General features: G+C 39.2%; 1 protein-coding gene across 1 annotated transcript in view; it reads right to left on the bottom strand.

Annotated features, from left to right (window-relative positions):
• Positions 1-17,854, bottom strand: part of LOC105293196 (dynein heavy chain 11, axonemal) — a gene marked incomplete at its 5' end in the record, with an annotated part of 146,959 nt that overhangs the window by 76,019 nt on the left and 53,086 nt on the right. Inside the window, 6 exons of the mRNA XM_023531528.1 lie at positions 242-412; positions 5,086-5,220; positions 9,794-9,895; positions 11,437-11,619; positions 12,265-12,408; positions 14,404-14,517. Of these exons, the coding sequence (XP_023387296.1) occupies positions 242-412; positions 5,086-5,220; positions 9,794-9,895; positions 11,437-11,619; positions 12,265-12,408; positions 14,404-14,517 (849 nt within the window). The remainder of the gene's footprint in view (positions 1-241; positions 413-5,085; positions 5,221-9,793; positions 9,896-11,436; positions 11,620-12,264; positions 12,409-14,403; positions 14,518-17,854) is intronic.

The raw sequence follows: 17,854 nt of genomic DNA, 5'->3' as shown, positions 1-17,854 counted from the left end.
GTTTTGTTAAAAGCTACAACTACATCTCTGTAATTTATATAATTACTTTTCATGTTTTTCATCTCTCTCTGTTTAGCCATCATTAAAATAAGAAAGACACAGGAGACATCTCCTTCACACCAGAACTTTCAGTCAGTTATTATTACAGAGGTACAAAGAGCTTGGTATATATACTCTTTTTTACTGCTGAAATTTCAATATGATGCTTCCAAATGTTGATAAGGTAAAGAAAAGAGCTTACCTTCTGCTGAAGAAAGGGAACCCACTTGCAGTCTACCAGTTCCTGGCGGTACTGTTGTGTGAAGGATCCCACGTAAGACACAAAGGCTGCCGTAAGGAGAACGTCTCCACAGAGTGTCTTCTCTTGAGTTTCGAAGGATTTAATAGACTGACCCCAGCGGACCTTCTCTGACTGAAAGATAAAATCACTAAGCTGTAATTGCAGGGTGAGCATCAACTCAACAAATGTTTAATGTAGTTATCTTGGAGCACAATTTAAGTCTTTGTCCTTCTGCATAGTCTTTAGAAGGAACAGAACATAAGTGGTTGGCATGACTGTTACGATCTTTCATACATTGAAAACCCATCATTCTGAAGGAGCTCTCATTCTCTCTTCAGTGGAGTGTATGACAATGGGACAAATCTTTAACATCTTCTCATTGGATGCTCTCTCACTGTGACTGAGGTCCTTCTTGAAAGGCTGACAGTGACTCTCCTGTCCCTCTGGGAGTGGAAGACCAAGAGCTATGGCCCAAACTGAGTGATGTTAGGATTTTTAATGGCAGCTTGGCTGCTCTCCACTCTTCCTGCTTTTCAGCAATGGTATTACACTGCTTTAGACATTTTGTTTTTAACATCCTGGCTATGGGTATATTATAGAAAGAAGAAAATGACAAACACCACTCATGTTAGTTAATTAAAACATAAAGCTTATGAGCCACCTATCCTAGATTCTATTAATTAAAAAACAGTGCTGATAGTTACTAAACTCAGGTTATTTTTCTAATAAAATCACTTGATCAGTGCCAGAACCTATAACCTATGTAAAAACATGGAAATCAGAAGGACTTCACTAGCCTTGAATATAATACACTCAAAGAATGCTGCCGAAGTTCTTATATCTAGCTGGATGTCTATTTAAAATCTGATTTTCAGGTTAAGTATGAGGAGCCCTATGAGATTTGAGTAAAATTGCAATAAATATCTATGGATTGATTAAAGTACAGGGTAGTTCACTAATTCAGTTTGTTTCAAGACATGCTAAAAATTAATACAACATTCTAAGCACATGCAAATGAACAGGACCTGAAAAAAACCCCAGCAGTTTGATAGTACAAGTAAAGAAGAATCCTGTGGAATTTAGTTTTTCTCATGAAAAAGTGAGAGACCATAGAAAACAAGAATGATATATGTCAGAATAGACTGGAACGCCAGTAGCCTGCAAACCATCCTGAACAGGACCACAACACCGAGGTCATGAAATCAGCAGGTGAAAATGGTTACCAAAGCTGTTTTTAAGATAGTCTCCTTGCTTTGCTTGATAAAGATCACCTCACGTTATAGAATTAAATGCTAAGGAACTCTACCATCTTTATAGAATTCATTACTTTCCCTCCTCAGCTACAGATAATATATCCATTAATTTTGAAGAGGAATCTTTCATTTGCCTTCCCTCCATCTTTGTTGTCTTTGGTTAGTAAATGATAAACAATAAAGTGCACCCACCTCATTCTCCAAAACAGCTTTGAAATCTGAAGATTTACTAAACATAGACTTATTGGCTATTGAAATCGTCAATAATTTCACTATACCACCCACGCAACATAAATCATTACTGACACTGGCTAACAAGGGTTTAAGAGTTGGAACATGTCCTGTAATAAATTTCTAGACAGTTAAAAATCGCTATAATTTTATTCTAATGCATTATAGATTGCCTGTAATGTCATCCTGGCTGGGGTGACCCATTTCTAATTTTGAACAGCTGTTCAGCTCAGGAGTTAGTTAATGATTAAATATAAATTGCCTGATTTATTAGTCTGAATGGTTGAGCTTCCAGGTCAATGCTATATAGACAAAATCATCAGTCTTGATGCTTTTCAGAAGTTAACTGTCTCCTGTTCTAGCCAGAAAGAATTTATCCTCAAAGGAAAAGGTCTGACATCGTCAATTAATCCTTTAAAAATACATGCACATGTTATATATACATACAAATATATGTGTGTATATATAAATATAAAAATATACATATGTGTGTGTGTATATATATATATATGTATATATATATATATACATATATTTGCTGGTTAACACTATTCAACCTTTTTCCCTCTCCTTGTCTAAATCATCGTGAGTAATGAGTTTGGAGGACATTGCTGTGTGTGTTAGAGACATGTGGTAGAGCTTGTTTTTCCCTTCATAAAACCTGTAGGCATTCTATAACTACTTCAGGGAAACAGTCTAATTAAATGACGCTTTTTCTTTTCCTTGGGTACTTCACATGTGGTAAACACTTCAAACTGCTTAAATCTTACCACCTTAAATGGGAGAAGTTGTAAACTCCATGAGAAGTAGTGGAATTTCTCAACTGACCTAAGAAAAATGAGTCTTCAAAGGGCCCCAGAATTTTTTTAACATAGCTTCCTCATTCATTCATTCGACAAATATCTATTGATGCCTATGATGTACCAGGGACTATTCTATATGCTTGGGAGCAAGTGGTGCAGAAAAAAGATGAAATTCCTGTTCGTTCTCTCTCTCTCTCTCTCTCTCTGTATTATGTGCTGACAAATGCTATGGAAAAATAAAGCAGACTAAGAGCTATCCAGTTGGGTGTGTTGGTGTATGCAGGGAACAAGGGGCATGCTTTTTAATGAAGGGAGATCAGAGAAAACCACATAATAAGGAGAACTTTTAGCAGCAGAGACCTGAAGGATGTCAGGGAGCCAGCGATGTCATTATCAGGGAAAATGTAAGCCATGTGGAGGAAAAAGGCAAAGTATATAACATAGCAGAATGACTGGCTGTATGAGGAAGAGCAAGGCCAGTGGAGATGGAGCAAGAGGGAAGATGGCCCGAGTGAAGGCAGGAAGTATCTAGAAGCCAGATCATGTAGGGTCTTATAGGCCAGGGAGAACCTTTGGACTGTACTTTGAGTTAGATGATTAGTTATTGGGGAATTCTGAGAGTGGTGACATAAATGGACTTACTTTTTTAAAACAACACTCAACTGCAATGAAGGGAGAAGATTTTGAGGGATAATGGTGGGGACTAGAACAGAGATGCTGGTGGCCTGGACCAACGTGGTGAGGCAACCGTGGTGAGAATGGGTGTGGGAGGTAGAGCCGATACAGCACATATGCTGCTGGATTGGATATGGGTTGTGAGAAAGAGAGCAAAGAGTCAAGGGTGATTCCAAAGTTTTTGGCCATAACAACTGGAGGAAAGGAATTGCAATTTTTGAGATAAAATGGAGAGAGTAGATTTTACAGAGGAAACTAAGTGTATAATGAACTATGAGTTTCAGAGGGATGATAGGTTTAAATTTGTAGCTTCTTTATAAATTAGATTTCTTAAAGTCTACTATATTAATAAGGAGTTAGGCTATCACCCGGCTCAACCCATGCTAACACATTTTTCCCTTTTCTCTTGCTCAGAGAACTCTGAGTTTGAAGAGTGATAATGAATCCAGTCCCATGAGATGAGCTGTGACCAACCATGATAACCAGGTTTCCCACTTTCTAGGCCTTCTTTGCAGCTAGATTTGGTCAATCTAGATCTGCCTAAAAAAACTTAAGTGGCAGTCTGCCAAAGGGGTTCCAAGGAAAACTTGTTTTTCTTTAAAAAGGAAAAAAAGTCAGCTAATAATTCTCTCTCTTGCCTGAATCTGAACATGTATCAGCCATCTGTAACCATGATGCAAAATGCATGAGGTTGAATGACCACCTGCTAAGTTTGTAGAAGCAGAAGAGTACAGAGAGATTGGGTGTCTGATCACTAATTACCTGAATCGACACTGACGATGGTTTAGTCATGAAAGTTTTTGTAATATGTAAAAAATAAACTCCCATTTGTTTAAGCCACTATAAATCAACTTTTCTATCACTTTCAGCTAAATGCATTTCTAATAATACAGTTATATATTTTTAGGTAGCACTTAATAAAAAAACAATAGCTTTGTTAATATTTAATTCACGTATCACGAAATTCAGCCTTTAAAGTACACAATTGAGTGGTTTTTTGGTACAGTCACAGACCTGCACAATCATCCCACTATCTAATATTAGATGTTTTCCTCACACGCAAGAGAAACTCTGTACCTGTTAAGAGTCTTTCCCATATTCCTGACCCCCTGTCCAGTCTGGCGACTGCTCATCTGCTTTCTGTCTCTGCAGATTTGCCCATTCTAGACATTTCATGCACATGGAATCATATAATATGTGGCCTTTTGTGTCTGTCTTCATTCACTCAGCATGATATTTTCAAGGTTCATCCATGTTGTAGCATGTGTCACTACTTTAATCATTTTTATGGTTTTAATAGTCCATTGTATGAATATATTACACATGGGAGAACAAATAAAATCAGTGACTTACTGAGGTCAAAGGCTATATGTTTTCTATCACTCAAACAAGAGAAAGTTAATAAAAATTGTAAAAAGAAAATCTTTAAATTTAATGGAGAAACTGTTAACATTAGCATGTTACTCACCTCTAAAAAGATGTCACAGAAGAAAATTAATCGAACAGGCTTAGCTTGAAGTAATGTTCTAATGGTAGAATTCGATCGTAAATGTATATTAAAAAGACGCAAACAACAGTTCAATACCACGGTTACCTAGCGGCTGTCCTGTGTTTAAAACATATCTAGAAAACTACTGAGTTCATGGCTATATACTAAAAAATATAGAGAATCTATCACTTCTTTCTCTGGGTAAGTTAGAGCTACAGTATGACTGATTAAATATTCTTTATCGATGGTTCCATGTCTATTTAGTTATTATTGACAGCAAATAAAGATGAAATCCAAAAAAAAAAGCTAATCTTCATATTTTAGTTAAAATTTTGGAAGAAAAGGTTAACTTGCCTCAAGTTCCTTGACAAGTCTGTTGGCTAGTTCAATGGTTTTGTTTGTTTGGTTCACCTCTTCTTGACACTGAACTTTCTTGGCTATTGCTTTTTCAAATGAAGCTGTGAGTCTGCTCAGATTTCGATCCAGATCCTGAATATGAGTAAAAATTAACTTTTGAGCCATTTTTAGATAAAACAGAAATATTATAATCATCTTAAAACATCTATTACCTTAAGGTAAATGAAACAGACCTCTGTTCCTCCTTTGACCTTTGCCCATGTAGCATACATATGCCAGGGAAGAAGAAGAGAACATAGTGATAATAAACGCATCAGTGCCAGCAGAGATCGCCAGCTCACCGTGAGGTCTTCTGGCCTTTCTTCTGCACCGGGCAGAGGGCAGTCAGTGACTGGGATCAGTGGACCCACCCTGCAGATTCAAACACACTCTGGTGCACTATCCCCTCTCTCTTGTGCCTAAGCTTCATCTTCTAGATCCAGCTTTTTAAATGATAGGGTCATTTTTTTGTTTCTCCACTTACTGACTCTAACTTTCCTATGTGGTTCATCACTCAGGCAGTGAAGAGGGATGCTAATGATTGAGACCTCAGACCTCAGCAACATGACCCAGCTTGGTCAGTAGATTTTCTCTTCTGGCAACTTGGGATTGAAACTCAGAGGTATGTCATTATCCTTAGCATCAAATGACCTGAGAAAAATGTATAAATTGTGGAAGGCCTCATTTAGAGGGAGACCATCTACCAACAGGGGCACAGGAAAGCAGGGGGAACCACTCTGGAGACAGAGAAAGGATGAAAGGGAAGATGAAAAGTCACAAGGCCCTAGAGAGACAATAAAAGATGTTCATGGCAGCTTCCCATTTCCTGGACTTCCCCCCGGAGACCTAGTCGTGCATTTTTCCTCAGAGTTCCCTTGGCTTAAAGGTTTCTAAGTGGATTTCTACTTCTTATAACCAAAAAAGCCTTCACTAAGGTATCAAATACTTGGGAGACTCCTTACTATAGCATCTTGCTACCTGCAAGTTCTAACAACCCTAAATAAGATTTATAATGTTGCTTTCGTAAGCTCTGGTATCAGATCTAAGTTCATATCTGGACTCTGCTACTAGTTAAGCAGCAGCATCGAGGTATACTGTTTACTTAACCCCTCTATGCCTGTTTCATCATCTAAAAATTGGAAATAATGTTACCCAATTCATAGGTTTGACCTAAATATACATAGAACTAAGGTATAAGATGACATTTCAGTTCTTTTCATAAGGTTGGAAAGGGGAGCTGGGTATTGAGAGACCAGTCTCTTGCATTTGTTTCTATGCCTCTTGTGAAGAGGCACAGACAGCCTTTGTTCTGGACTATCTGTCCCAAGACATGTGCATAGCAAATAGGCTTGGAAGATAGAGACTGATTCTCTTGAGGCAGAAACAGATTTGTTTCCTGACCAGAATAATAAAGATACATTTCTATCTGGGGCAAAGGTTGGGTAGATTTACTTGTAGCCTTCTTTATATTGGGGGTTCCCTAAGTTTGGGATTTCTCAACTGTGACACAGACCCACTGTGTACGTCAGCTGGCCACCATGAATCACTCCTGTGGGAATTGGAGGGCAAAGGAACTGATGTAAGCATGAAGCTCATGCTGCATGCTGTGCTGGGAGTAATCAAGTCCTTTGGTCTCTGATCCACAAGTCTCATGTCTTTTTCCAGCATCTATGAAACTATGGCAGATTAACTTGTTAGCTTGCAAGCAGGGTAAAATCTTGGTCCCTTCACAGTTCTTGACAGGCCCTGGTCTCTCAGGTTCTAAATGTAAACAGAGTGAGGAAGGAGGGATTTACCTAAGGACCCTAGCCCACCAGATATCATAAGCCAGTGGTGCATCGGGACCACCTGGAGGGCTTGATGAAACCCAGATTCCTGGGCTCCCAATCCAGAGTTCCTCATTCAGTAGGTCTAGGGTGGGGTCTGAGAGTCTGCATTTCTAACAAGGTCCCAGGTGACACTGATGTTGCTGTTGGTCTAGGGAACACACTTTGAGAATTACTGTCCTAAAGAGACTGAATTTGGATTTTCTTCATGGCCATCCATAGGCCCTGTATATTTGAAGGAGATAATGGACTTTCTTCGTCAGCTCAGCATTTTTTTCAACTTTAAATATGAGGCCATTTTCCAGTCTGAAACTAGAGATGAAAGACTCGAAAGAACAAATATGTAGAGACGAACACTGTAAACGAATTTTCAGCACAACACAAATGCCGATATCAGACACATCTCTGCTTTTCTAGGCAAGAAGACGACAGAAAGCATAAGATCAGGAGATAGGAAAGCCCAGCAGGGAGGAGAAAGAGAGGCTGGAGGAAACAAAGGTGAAGCTAGCGAACATGGTAATTTCACTTGGACTCAAACCTTGATCTGTCTGTGTGCCCACAGGCCGAAGCTATACAGAGGTACTTTGTCTTTGGCATGACCCCCCCTGGTGTCTTCATAAAGAACCGAACCTTGGTGGGAACTGCAGCCAGTGATTCTGCCGCATTAACAACTGCTCTCTAAAGATCTATTCTTGGCAGGGAGATGGAGGGAGCCCATTCTTTAAAAAGGCATTTCGATTATTACTTTACCTTTTCTCTGTGTTTGCAAGCAGTTCTAAGGCTTACTGATATATGAACCTCTGCTTACACTGTGAGTCTTTGAAAACAATTGACATGAGCAATTCTTTTCAGCTAGTTGCAGGCTATGTCCAAAGTACTAGTAACTCTGCAATCATAGAAAGTCTTAACTTTAAGGTCACGCATGGCTGTCTTGGGCATCCTCATTACTTTTTCTGTGTACTCAAATTGCTTCTAATATTTACATAAAGCCATCGACAACAGATGACATTTTTCTAAAGCTTTTAGTCAAGTTGACAGTTTTGACAAATGAAGACAACTTTTATGAAATTAATATGTTTATCCTAAATTTGTCTAAATCAGCTGTTTTCTTTTTTGGCTCATTTTTCTTTCATCGGCCACCAGATATTTATTAAATAGTATGCTTGGTGCTATATGAAGAATATGTACTGATTAGACAGAAACGAGGGGATGGTCAAGTCGCCTGGGCAGAGAATGATAGCCAGGAAGTTCTATTAGAGGAAGAAGTCTTGAAAGATACAGGGGTGTCATTGTGAGAGGTGCTGAAATCTTCTGTCTTAAGGAGAAAATGTCTGGGGTTATCAACCATCTTATTAAAAATAATTATCATTAAAAGATACCTTATAATTATTAAATAATAGAATTAGACTACAATTTAATTCCTTCCTAGTATATTTGAGGGGTCGCTGCTTTGGACTCTGCTTTGGAAAGATGATCTCACTCTTCTTCTTTAGGGAGCCTGCCCTGAAATATAGGAGGCACTCTCTGTTTGAAAATGTCCAGCTTTTTTTTTTTTTTTTGCCATATTAACAAGTAGTGGCCCCAGATATAAAAAGACCTAGCTTGAGTCTTATTCCATAAGAAGCTGGGCCTGGCCACTCTGAGCACCAGAGTCCAGACTGCTGTGGTTGCCTGGTTCACCTGCCCAGGGACCCCTGGCGGGTTTCTCTCTGGGATGAGAACATCCTACCTGAGCTCTACTCCCAGCTCCCATCATTCCTTGTCACACTCCCACCGGCAATCTGTACATATGGTCTTCACGCCAACGATTCCCAAATCTATATTCCTGAGCCAGGCTTGTCTCTCAAACTCTAGTTCTGACTCCTGAATGCCTAACATGCGGGTTTGTTACACAAAGAGAATGAGAACTAATATTTATGAAGCATTGGCTGTGTACTGCACAACAAATAGCATCTTGATACAACAGGATTCACAGGTGGGAAGTGACAGATTGAAGCTAGTTTTAGCTGAAGAGAATTTACTGGAAGGAAATGCGGAGAAGGGGACTGTTAGGAGGAAAAGAAAAGCAGACAACCACATACAGGCGCCCAGGAGCTGAGTGCTGAAAGCTGGAACTACTTGAAAGTCTCCCCTGGACACTGCCCCTAGAACGCCGTAAACTCTGTTTTCAGTCTTATTCTTTTGCTCATGATTCAAATTTTAGAGATTGGGGTTGGGGCCGGGGGACAGTCAAATTGGCAAAGCTCGAATAATATATCTACTCTTCAGCTAGGAAAGCGAAGGGCACCCCCTGACACCCACCTGAATATATCCAACACAGAAGATAATTCCCTAAATATAAATCTGGATTCTGGGTGACCAAAACCAGTAAGTGCCCACATCGAGAGGTAGCTATTATGATCACTACTTCACAGATAAGAAACAAGAAGTAGATGCTCCTATCATATCTATTTCACAGATGAAAAAAATAGAGGCTCAGAGAGGTAAACTAACCCGCACAGGGTGAGACAGTAAAGAGTGGACCCAGGATACGAACCCAGGCAGGCTGGCTCCAGAATCCTTGCTTTCAACCACTGTGAGCTACACTCACCCTTCTCCTACTGGACCATGAAAATTTCGCAAGTGCAGAAACTACGAAAGTTTCCACTTTTCCAGTTCATTGTCTAGCATCCAGCAGATAAGGAATATCTGCTAAAGAAGCAGGTAAAAGAAGACATTAATGAAAGATCAAATTTCTTTCTGCCTGGAAGGGCTCGGATGTGGCCCAGTCTGAAGCGGGGACATGCAGGGAGAAGATACTCTCTCTTGGGAACTTGCTCAGGGTGATAGTTTGCACTTACCTCAAGCTTTTTCCTGATGCCCTCTAGTTTTTCAGTAGCTGCAGCCAATTCTAAGTTTGCCTGGGCTAATGCTTGGCGTTTTGGCTCCACGTCGCAGTAGACCTGAAAATCCATGTGGGGTTTAATTCATGAGGTAATAAAAATGCAAAGAGGACAAGTAATCACTCAATCCTACACTTGCTGGACTTTTACAATTAAAATCTCCCATTCACTTAGCAACTGGTCGTTTATTTCTTAGCAATGGTACTACCTAATGGCTGAGCAAATATCCACATAGCTTTCTAAGTTCTCTCCACTTGTCCACTATTTACTCATTTATTCTGGATATTAAAGTTCCAAGTACTTGCATTAAATGCTTTATACATCAAATACCGTTAAGATACTAAAATTAGCTTGGCATAAAATTTGGAGACAGTTCTCGTATCATTAGAAATTGCAGTGTGTAGGAACTATAGTTAAAGTTGGAATCTAGTCTGGACTTTAAGGCAGAAAATGAGTGTGGAAGAATTCTCTGGACCCAGAAAGGAAAGTGGGAGCTATCCTCGCACAATATTAACCACACTTTCTCTTTCTTTTCTAAGTTCCTGGACACCTCAAGGGTGTGTTACTGAGAACATAGGTGATCAATTTTTCTCCTGTTGGGGAAAGAGGAAGGAAATTAAATTTTATTTCCTATTTTATAGCAAAACAACACAGAACACAGCCAGTCTACCTCTACGCTTGTCTTTTCACTTGTGGTGCAAGGAGAGCACAGGAGTCAGGCGTCTGATCGTGGAGAGAGGCCATATGTCACCCGCAATCTGCCTAAACCCTTTCTCTATATGGGCTTCTACTCAAGGGAGAGACAGATGATCAGGGCCCGATTCCTGTGGATCCCCAGCACAAAGGACATAACCCGGTTTTATGAAAATCATTCTGGGAACAACACTGACTATGCTTCGCAGGTCCTCAGTCATTCCATTTTTGAATATAACATACAACATCCCAAGACAAAAATGAGACAGCTCTTCAGAGTTAAGAGCCAGGCATCATTTTCTTCTTACACGCAGTACTCTGCAAGGTACTTGGAACATAGTTGGCAGACAATTAGTATTTGATAAAGAAATGACTAAATAAAATGATCATCTATCCCTGTACTTCCCAAAGTACAAACTTTATATTAGACCATATACAGGCAAAAATCTATTTGTCATTGAAATACTAGAGCAACAACAACAACAGAAAGCTTATTTTCTCATCTTACTAAGTCTACAATAAAGGTAGTGTGAATTTTTGCTTAGAGAGCAAGGATTAATTAAATATGAATTCAGACTCTCAGTTGTTCCAAATCAAGATGAAAACAGTATTTTAACATAAACATAATTAATGTATGCAACAAGTTTTCATTTAATCAAATCATATTAATTGCTGCTATTTGATCTAAAGTAGCTAATCATTCTACCCTGAAAAAAGATAGTTTCCAACATTTCAAGTATCTTCCTGTACAGGATTCTGTTTAACCTGACACTTTCATGTCTCGTTCTTAGAACTTTCTTATTCAGATAATTAAACAGCAAATTACATTTTTTTTTGCTGGTTTAGAAATGAAGATATTTATGGCCTTTGTGGCTAACACCTGTAAACCATCTCATCACAACTGATACCTCATAGAATTTAATGATGTTGATGACCCAGGCACAGAGACCAGCTGCTGCAAAAGATTTGGTCTGTATCAGGTTCGGATTGAACTCTGGGTCTTTCAAGTACTGTTCATTGACCACTTTTAGACAGTTCTCTGGAATGTGCTCCTTGTCATAGTTAATTAACGCTTGCAAAAAATCATCAACCTGTAAAGCAGAAAGACTTATTGCAATGAACCCAGTTTGGCTGCAGAGAAAATTCCAAGATCAAAAGTTAAAATCAGCTTTTAGGACTTACATTACAAAGGCAAAATTGGCAAGCTGCATTTATCCTACTGTTTGACTTTTTCAGGCTTTAGTGTATAAAGTTAGAATTAGCAATGGACACTTTTAAAACCTCTTCTATCCCAGGGTAAAATATTCACTCCCTACACAGGAGGCATTCACATTTTAAAGAGAAGAAAGACAGAAATGAAAAAGAAAAATACATACCCCCAAACCCCTTTGCTTCACCTTCTTGTACATTAGTAACATTTTTCCAGCACGAGAAATCCATATAATTTTCTTCCTCCTACACTTAACTGCTTTCATAATTTTGCAAATAATTAGCAATCTTCCAACTGCTGCTGATGTTGACTTAGGTATAACATGCTCTACCCCCACGCTAACTTGGCAAACAAGAATTCTAACTCGGCAAGCAAAAATTCTAAGTCTAAAGAATATACATACAGCCCATTATACTCAGTGAATACGAATATAATTTCTTTTGATCTGAACACCTTTTGCTGTCAAGCATAACCATAGCACTGAATACAGAAATTGAGATTTTCATCTTGCCAGGTTGTCTGATACCTTTCCCATGAAGACTTTAGCTGCTTTCCAACTTCGGTCTTTCGGCACTCTGCCCCGGGGAGCCAGAAGGACCATCACGGCCGCAGTAACATTGGTAACTGCGTTTGGAGGGTTGGGAAAGGCCTTCAGTTCAGTGAGATTGACCTGAAGAAAAGCAACACACACACTCAAGACCAGAGGAGATCTGGAGAGCAGCTGGGAAACTGTCAGGCTGGTCTTCAGCGGCCTCCTACCTCTCCCTTCCACACTACTCTCCATTTGGCAATTCTTTTCCTCCCACCCAGGAATTCCACGTTGGGACCCTCAGAAGTTCAGTTCTTGCTGGTAACATTCTGCCTCCGAGAAAAATGACTCATCTGGTATGCCAGCCCTGCAGAGCCCTGCTCGCTGAGCCAGGAAATTTTAGAAACATATCAGTTTTCAGGTATTCACAGGTTCTATTCCATCTGTATAACATATCTGCATTTTAACCAAGTCCTCCCAGAAACATGATTCCTTAGTTTAGTGTCTCTTAGTTGTGTTTTTCTGCTTTCTATGCACAAGAAAAAGGAAACATCCCATTATGATGACTTTCCACTGGGAGGAAGCCCATATAGGCTGAACCTGCTTCTGCACTACTCCTTAATCTCTTCATTTCAGACTTGATTTACCCTACAGATGGTACTAATGGGATAAATTACAAGTAACAAGGCAAATACTTTGGGGCATTGGTACCCATAAGAAGTACATGTAGGTTCATGATACATGATTTACAAAACAAGTACTTCATGTAATATTTCATGAGCTACATAATACACTCATATCAAATGCTGAACTTGATTCTGCTCCATTACCATAAACTGCCTATTTCTTTGGGAAATGATTGCAAAGAACAGAAAGGGCATGAAAATAAGAGCAAAAGCAAAGACTTTAAATAGGCTGATGATAACAGAGCTGGCTAACCAGTATTCTTCTGCATTTATAAATATCATCATCATTTATAAATATACTCAGCTTTATATTTAAGTGACATTTATTTTGTCTGGGTAAATAATATATTCAGAGAAAAAGCTGCAAATGTAGAGGGGCACAAAATGTTGCTCAGAAATTAACAAATACAAAATCCCATTACTCAGAGATAATTGGTTACTATTATCTTTTATTTTTTCCAATCTTTTTTCTATGCATGCATGTTCTTACCAAAACAATAGTCATATATCCTGTTTTATAGTCTGCTTTATCCACTTAATATATCATAAACATTTTCTCATGTTGCTAACTAGTATTCAATATTGTTTTAATGGCAGAATATCTGAATTCATAAAATCAATCTTCGATCATAGTATACCTATGCTCTTATGTTTTTCTGTTTTATGGTATTTTCGGAAATACTATAAGAAACATCCAGGAAGATAACTCTGCTCGCTGTCAAAATTATTTTCTCCCCCCAAACATGCTTAGAAAAATGAATAAAACATTTCTTTGAAGAGCAATGAGAGTCTGGGTCCTTTACCTTTGAAGTCGAATCTCCAGAACCTCAGGACTAGGGGTTCCTGGGATTCTCCCATGAGACCCTCGTAGAACCTGAGGACAAGACTAGCCGCTGGCTCTCCAAACAACATTGCCCGCAATTCCATTCTTCCTTACACTGCCCTCCGCCAATCACAGATTATTTTCTCTTATGAGAATTCAAATACTCAGTGAAGTTTTACTAATAACTTCGAGGAAAATGGTGTGGGCCCAACCTAGGTACCTTTGTTCCCACTCATTCTTCTTTTCTTGAGCATCTCTCATTATTGCTACTTTTTATATTCCTAGGAAATGCAGAATCCCCTCCTTCATTCTTAAAGCGAAACAAACTAGAAACACCTGGATTTGGACCAAATCCAGTTGCTAACAACAGAATTGCCTTTCATGAGAGTATAAACCCCACGTTGCTGGAAGTATTCACAAGGAGACTGCTTGTTGGGTGTGGCAGGACACACTCCTGGATGGGAAAGGAAGTTGAACTATGATGATGACCTCAAAGGTTTGTTTCAACTTTAACATCTTTTTAAAAAAGTTTGAGGCATGGACTTCATTCTCAGCTCAGTTACTCAAACTGTAATAACCTCTAAATCCTATTTTGGGGAACCCAATGAACCTAGTAAACATCTTTACCCTGTTGAGTGTATTGAGAGCAGCTGTCGCAGCCACCAGTGCGGGCTCAGCCTTGAGCAAGTCGGCCTCACACTCCTTCTGTTTCTGGGACACTTCAGTCTGAATGTCTGTCACCTAATCAGAGAGAGGCACACAAAGCCACAAATTATCATCTTAGATATCTCTATTGAAAAGTGTAGCCTCAGTCAGATGCACTGTTCAATAATTCATTTGTCTACATTTTGAATAGGTGAGGATTTTGTCTAAAGACTAATTTCTCTAAGGCACACTGTATATACAAAGCTTGGTATATGCACAAAATACACAATGACAAATGCCAACACAAATGGATTCAAGTATCAAAATGCTTCAAGAAGGGCCTTGACTAATTTAACCATAGGGAGCCAATAATAAGAAAGGCAAGATTAAGTGGTCTCTTTGTTCTTCCATTTTCTTTGAGTCCTGGACAAATGAAAATCAAGGCTAGCTCAGTAACTTAGACCACAAAATATTCTTGCTAGAATTCCCTACCTAATTTGCGTTAACATTTGCCTAAAAGCTATGTTGGCTTTTCTTTAGGAATAGATGTAAAGCTTTCTCATTCAACTGGCTGGAAGATACTGTTCCATACTGCGCATGCTTTAACCATAGATAGAATCTTTATAAGGACTCATTACTGGTTTCTCTAAGGACCTGGTAAGGAAGTACAGCTGAAATAGTCCAGTTCTGTCTTTGGCAATAGAAGAATAACACTGATGTCCACTCTGCTGTTGAGTGTCCAGTGACAGTCTTCACATAGTAAGAAGGGTTCTGTATCAGCCTCGTGACATGAACACATGCAATGTGAATATAGGGAAATGAAGGGGTAAACTTGAACCAAATCAAAGTAAGAAGCTTTGGAGTTTTTATCCTCCTACTCTCAGGACACCTACAGAATTCGAATGGCAGGAAGAATACATATTTAGTCCTTGGCAGATTTTGAATTTCAAAGCTGTGGCACTGGGCACCAGGATCCAGTCACCACAGGGGACCGCTCTCGCGGTGATGGTGATTTGCGGAATATAAAGGGTGAACAAAAGTGCATTCCTTCAGATGTTTGGAACGCACAGGTTTAACTATACCATAAAATTAAACACTGCTCACAACAAATTATGTTGTCTACTACAGCTTTATTAGTAGTAATTACCCTTCTCCTGATTAACCATTATTTTGCTGTATACTGCACCTTTTATGAACATAATTGGTTCAGGGTAGATATGTGATCTCCTGCCAATACATACATAGCTACCGTTAATGTAAATAAGAAAACTCTTTGTGCTCCAAACCCACAGCCCTCAAAACTGCCAGGAATGGACCATAAAAATTCTTAGAATACATTTTTAGTATGCTAGAGAATACCGGAACAGAAAAAAGAGAACGTGTATTTGGGTGAGTTATTATCTCGGGTTTATTCATTTTCCGTAAGAATATAATGAATCTTTAAATGCTGTTAGTTACTATTTATCACAGCATTATTTTAAACTGGACTCAGGAGCATAGATGTTTAGTACTGGAAGAAATCTTAAAGAATATTTCTTTAAGTGCTATTTTCTGTGAGGCCGGGAGTTTCTACTCTACTCTTTCTGACTTCTTTCCTGTTAATGGAGTGTTATTCCATTGGGTAATTTTTATAAACAGAGCAATCCTGAACATTACATAAGTAAAAACCCACAAATGCAAATAAAAAAAGTACTCTAGGTTGGTCAACTTATTTCTCACTCCCAATACCTCTCGCCCTAAGGCGCAAGGACAGTAGAGCAGCGGAAGCGCTGTGCACCTTGGTGGCGGGAAGCTTTGGTGTGCAGCTTCCTCTGCCCGTGGCTGCCGGGAAGTGGCCAGCAAGTCCTGACCTGGAGAAGGAGGAGGAGCTACACAGATCCCGTAAGTGTGCTTTCCCTTTACCACTGTCCCTAAAAGCGGAGATTTGAAGGTAGTCCCATTCTTGGGTACATCAGAACTTTTCTGCCCTTTATTAGTCCAAAGCTCCCTGCAACGGTTCATGAAATTTAGTGGTCACAGGGAGAGAATAAGTTACAATAACTCTTTGTTATAGACTGAACTGTTATGTGTTCACACAACAATCACATTAAAGCCCTAAGCCCAGGACCTCAGAAGGAGATAAAGCCTTTAAAATGTGAATAAGTTAAAATAAGCCTGTTTGGGTGAGGCCTAATCTCATCTGACTGGTGTCCCTGTAACAGGAGGAGATCTGGATACATGTAAGAGATACCCAGGGGTGTGCACAGGGAGGAAGACCATGTGAAGACACAGAGAGAAGGTGGCCATCTGCAAGCCAAGGAAAGAGGCCCGTCCTTGAGGAGAAACCGAGCCTGCCAACACCTTGATCTTGGCCTTCTATCCTCCACAATTGTGAGAAAATACATTTCTGTTGTTTAAGCCTCCCAGTCTGTGGTATTTTGTCATGGAAGCCCCAGCAAACTAGCAAACTTTTACCTGGAGTTAGGTAAAAGCAGTTTACAAGGAATTCCTGAGAGTCCGTCGTAATCCAGCTCCACCCACGTTTAGAAAAGAAACACATATAAAAACTGAAAGCCATTCAAAATCAAGGAAGAGATTATATTAGCCTTACAATTTGGAGGAGACTTTCACTCTACTCAACAAAGGAAGCAGTTTGAAAGAGATCACAGGATCCTAAGAATTGGGAGCTGATCAGTCGAAGATGGAAGAACTAATTTCTACAGGCTTAGTGGTGCCCGTGTTACTTGAAATCACCGCTGGCAATGCCAGCGGATTGAACGGCCCTTGAATATTTTATGAATTTGAAGCAACAATTTCAACTGGCTTCTTTATATGGGTTGTCAAGATGCACAAGCAAAGCAGTGTTTAAATCCCAATATTTGTTTAGTCATATTAAATGTAGCAATGTATTTTTATTACTTTTTAATTACTTCTCTTGTATTAGCCTTGAGACCCCAGTTTCTGAGGATCACATAGACTCTAGCACATTGCTGAACGTATGACAAATGTGAGCCCACAGAACATATGTGGTGTTGATTCCTTGCCTCTGTGTGGAGGAATTACAAATAGACTTTCTTTCCGTGATCGCCCAATTTAAAGTAGTTCTTCCGCCATGGAATCTATTCGATTTTCATCAGAGCCCTTATCACTAACTCAAGATACCTTATCAATGTGTCACATGTCTCTTGTCAGTCTTTTCCATTACAATGTAAGACATATGAGGGCACCTTGTATGTCATAAATCCTCCAGAGCCTAGAACATTGCCAGGCAAAAAATGAGAGCTCAGTTAATATTAGTTAATTATAATTAAATTAAGCCTCATGGATAAAATGAAAATATTTGTAAAGATCATTTTATTTCTTGGTGTAGATAGATATAAAAAAGTGCATGTCCTTTTTGAGTTTGAAGAACTTCACAGAACAACCTGTCAGATGAGTTCTAATTTGCTTAAAC

The sequence above is a fragment of the Pteropus vampyrus genome, unplaced genomic scaffold (genome assembly GCF_000151845.1).
Source record: "Pteropus vampyrus isolate Shadow unplaced genomic scaffold, Pvam_2.0 Scaffold69, whole genome shotgun sequence".
Lineage (NCBI taxonomy): Eukaryota > Metazoa > Chordata > Mammalia > Chiroptera > Pteropodidae > Pteropus > Pteropus vampyrus.
Note: the sequence above shows the minus strand (reverse complement) of the source record. Positions and strands in the feature narration are given on the sequence as shown.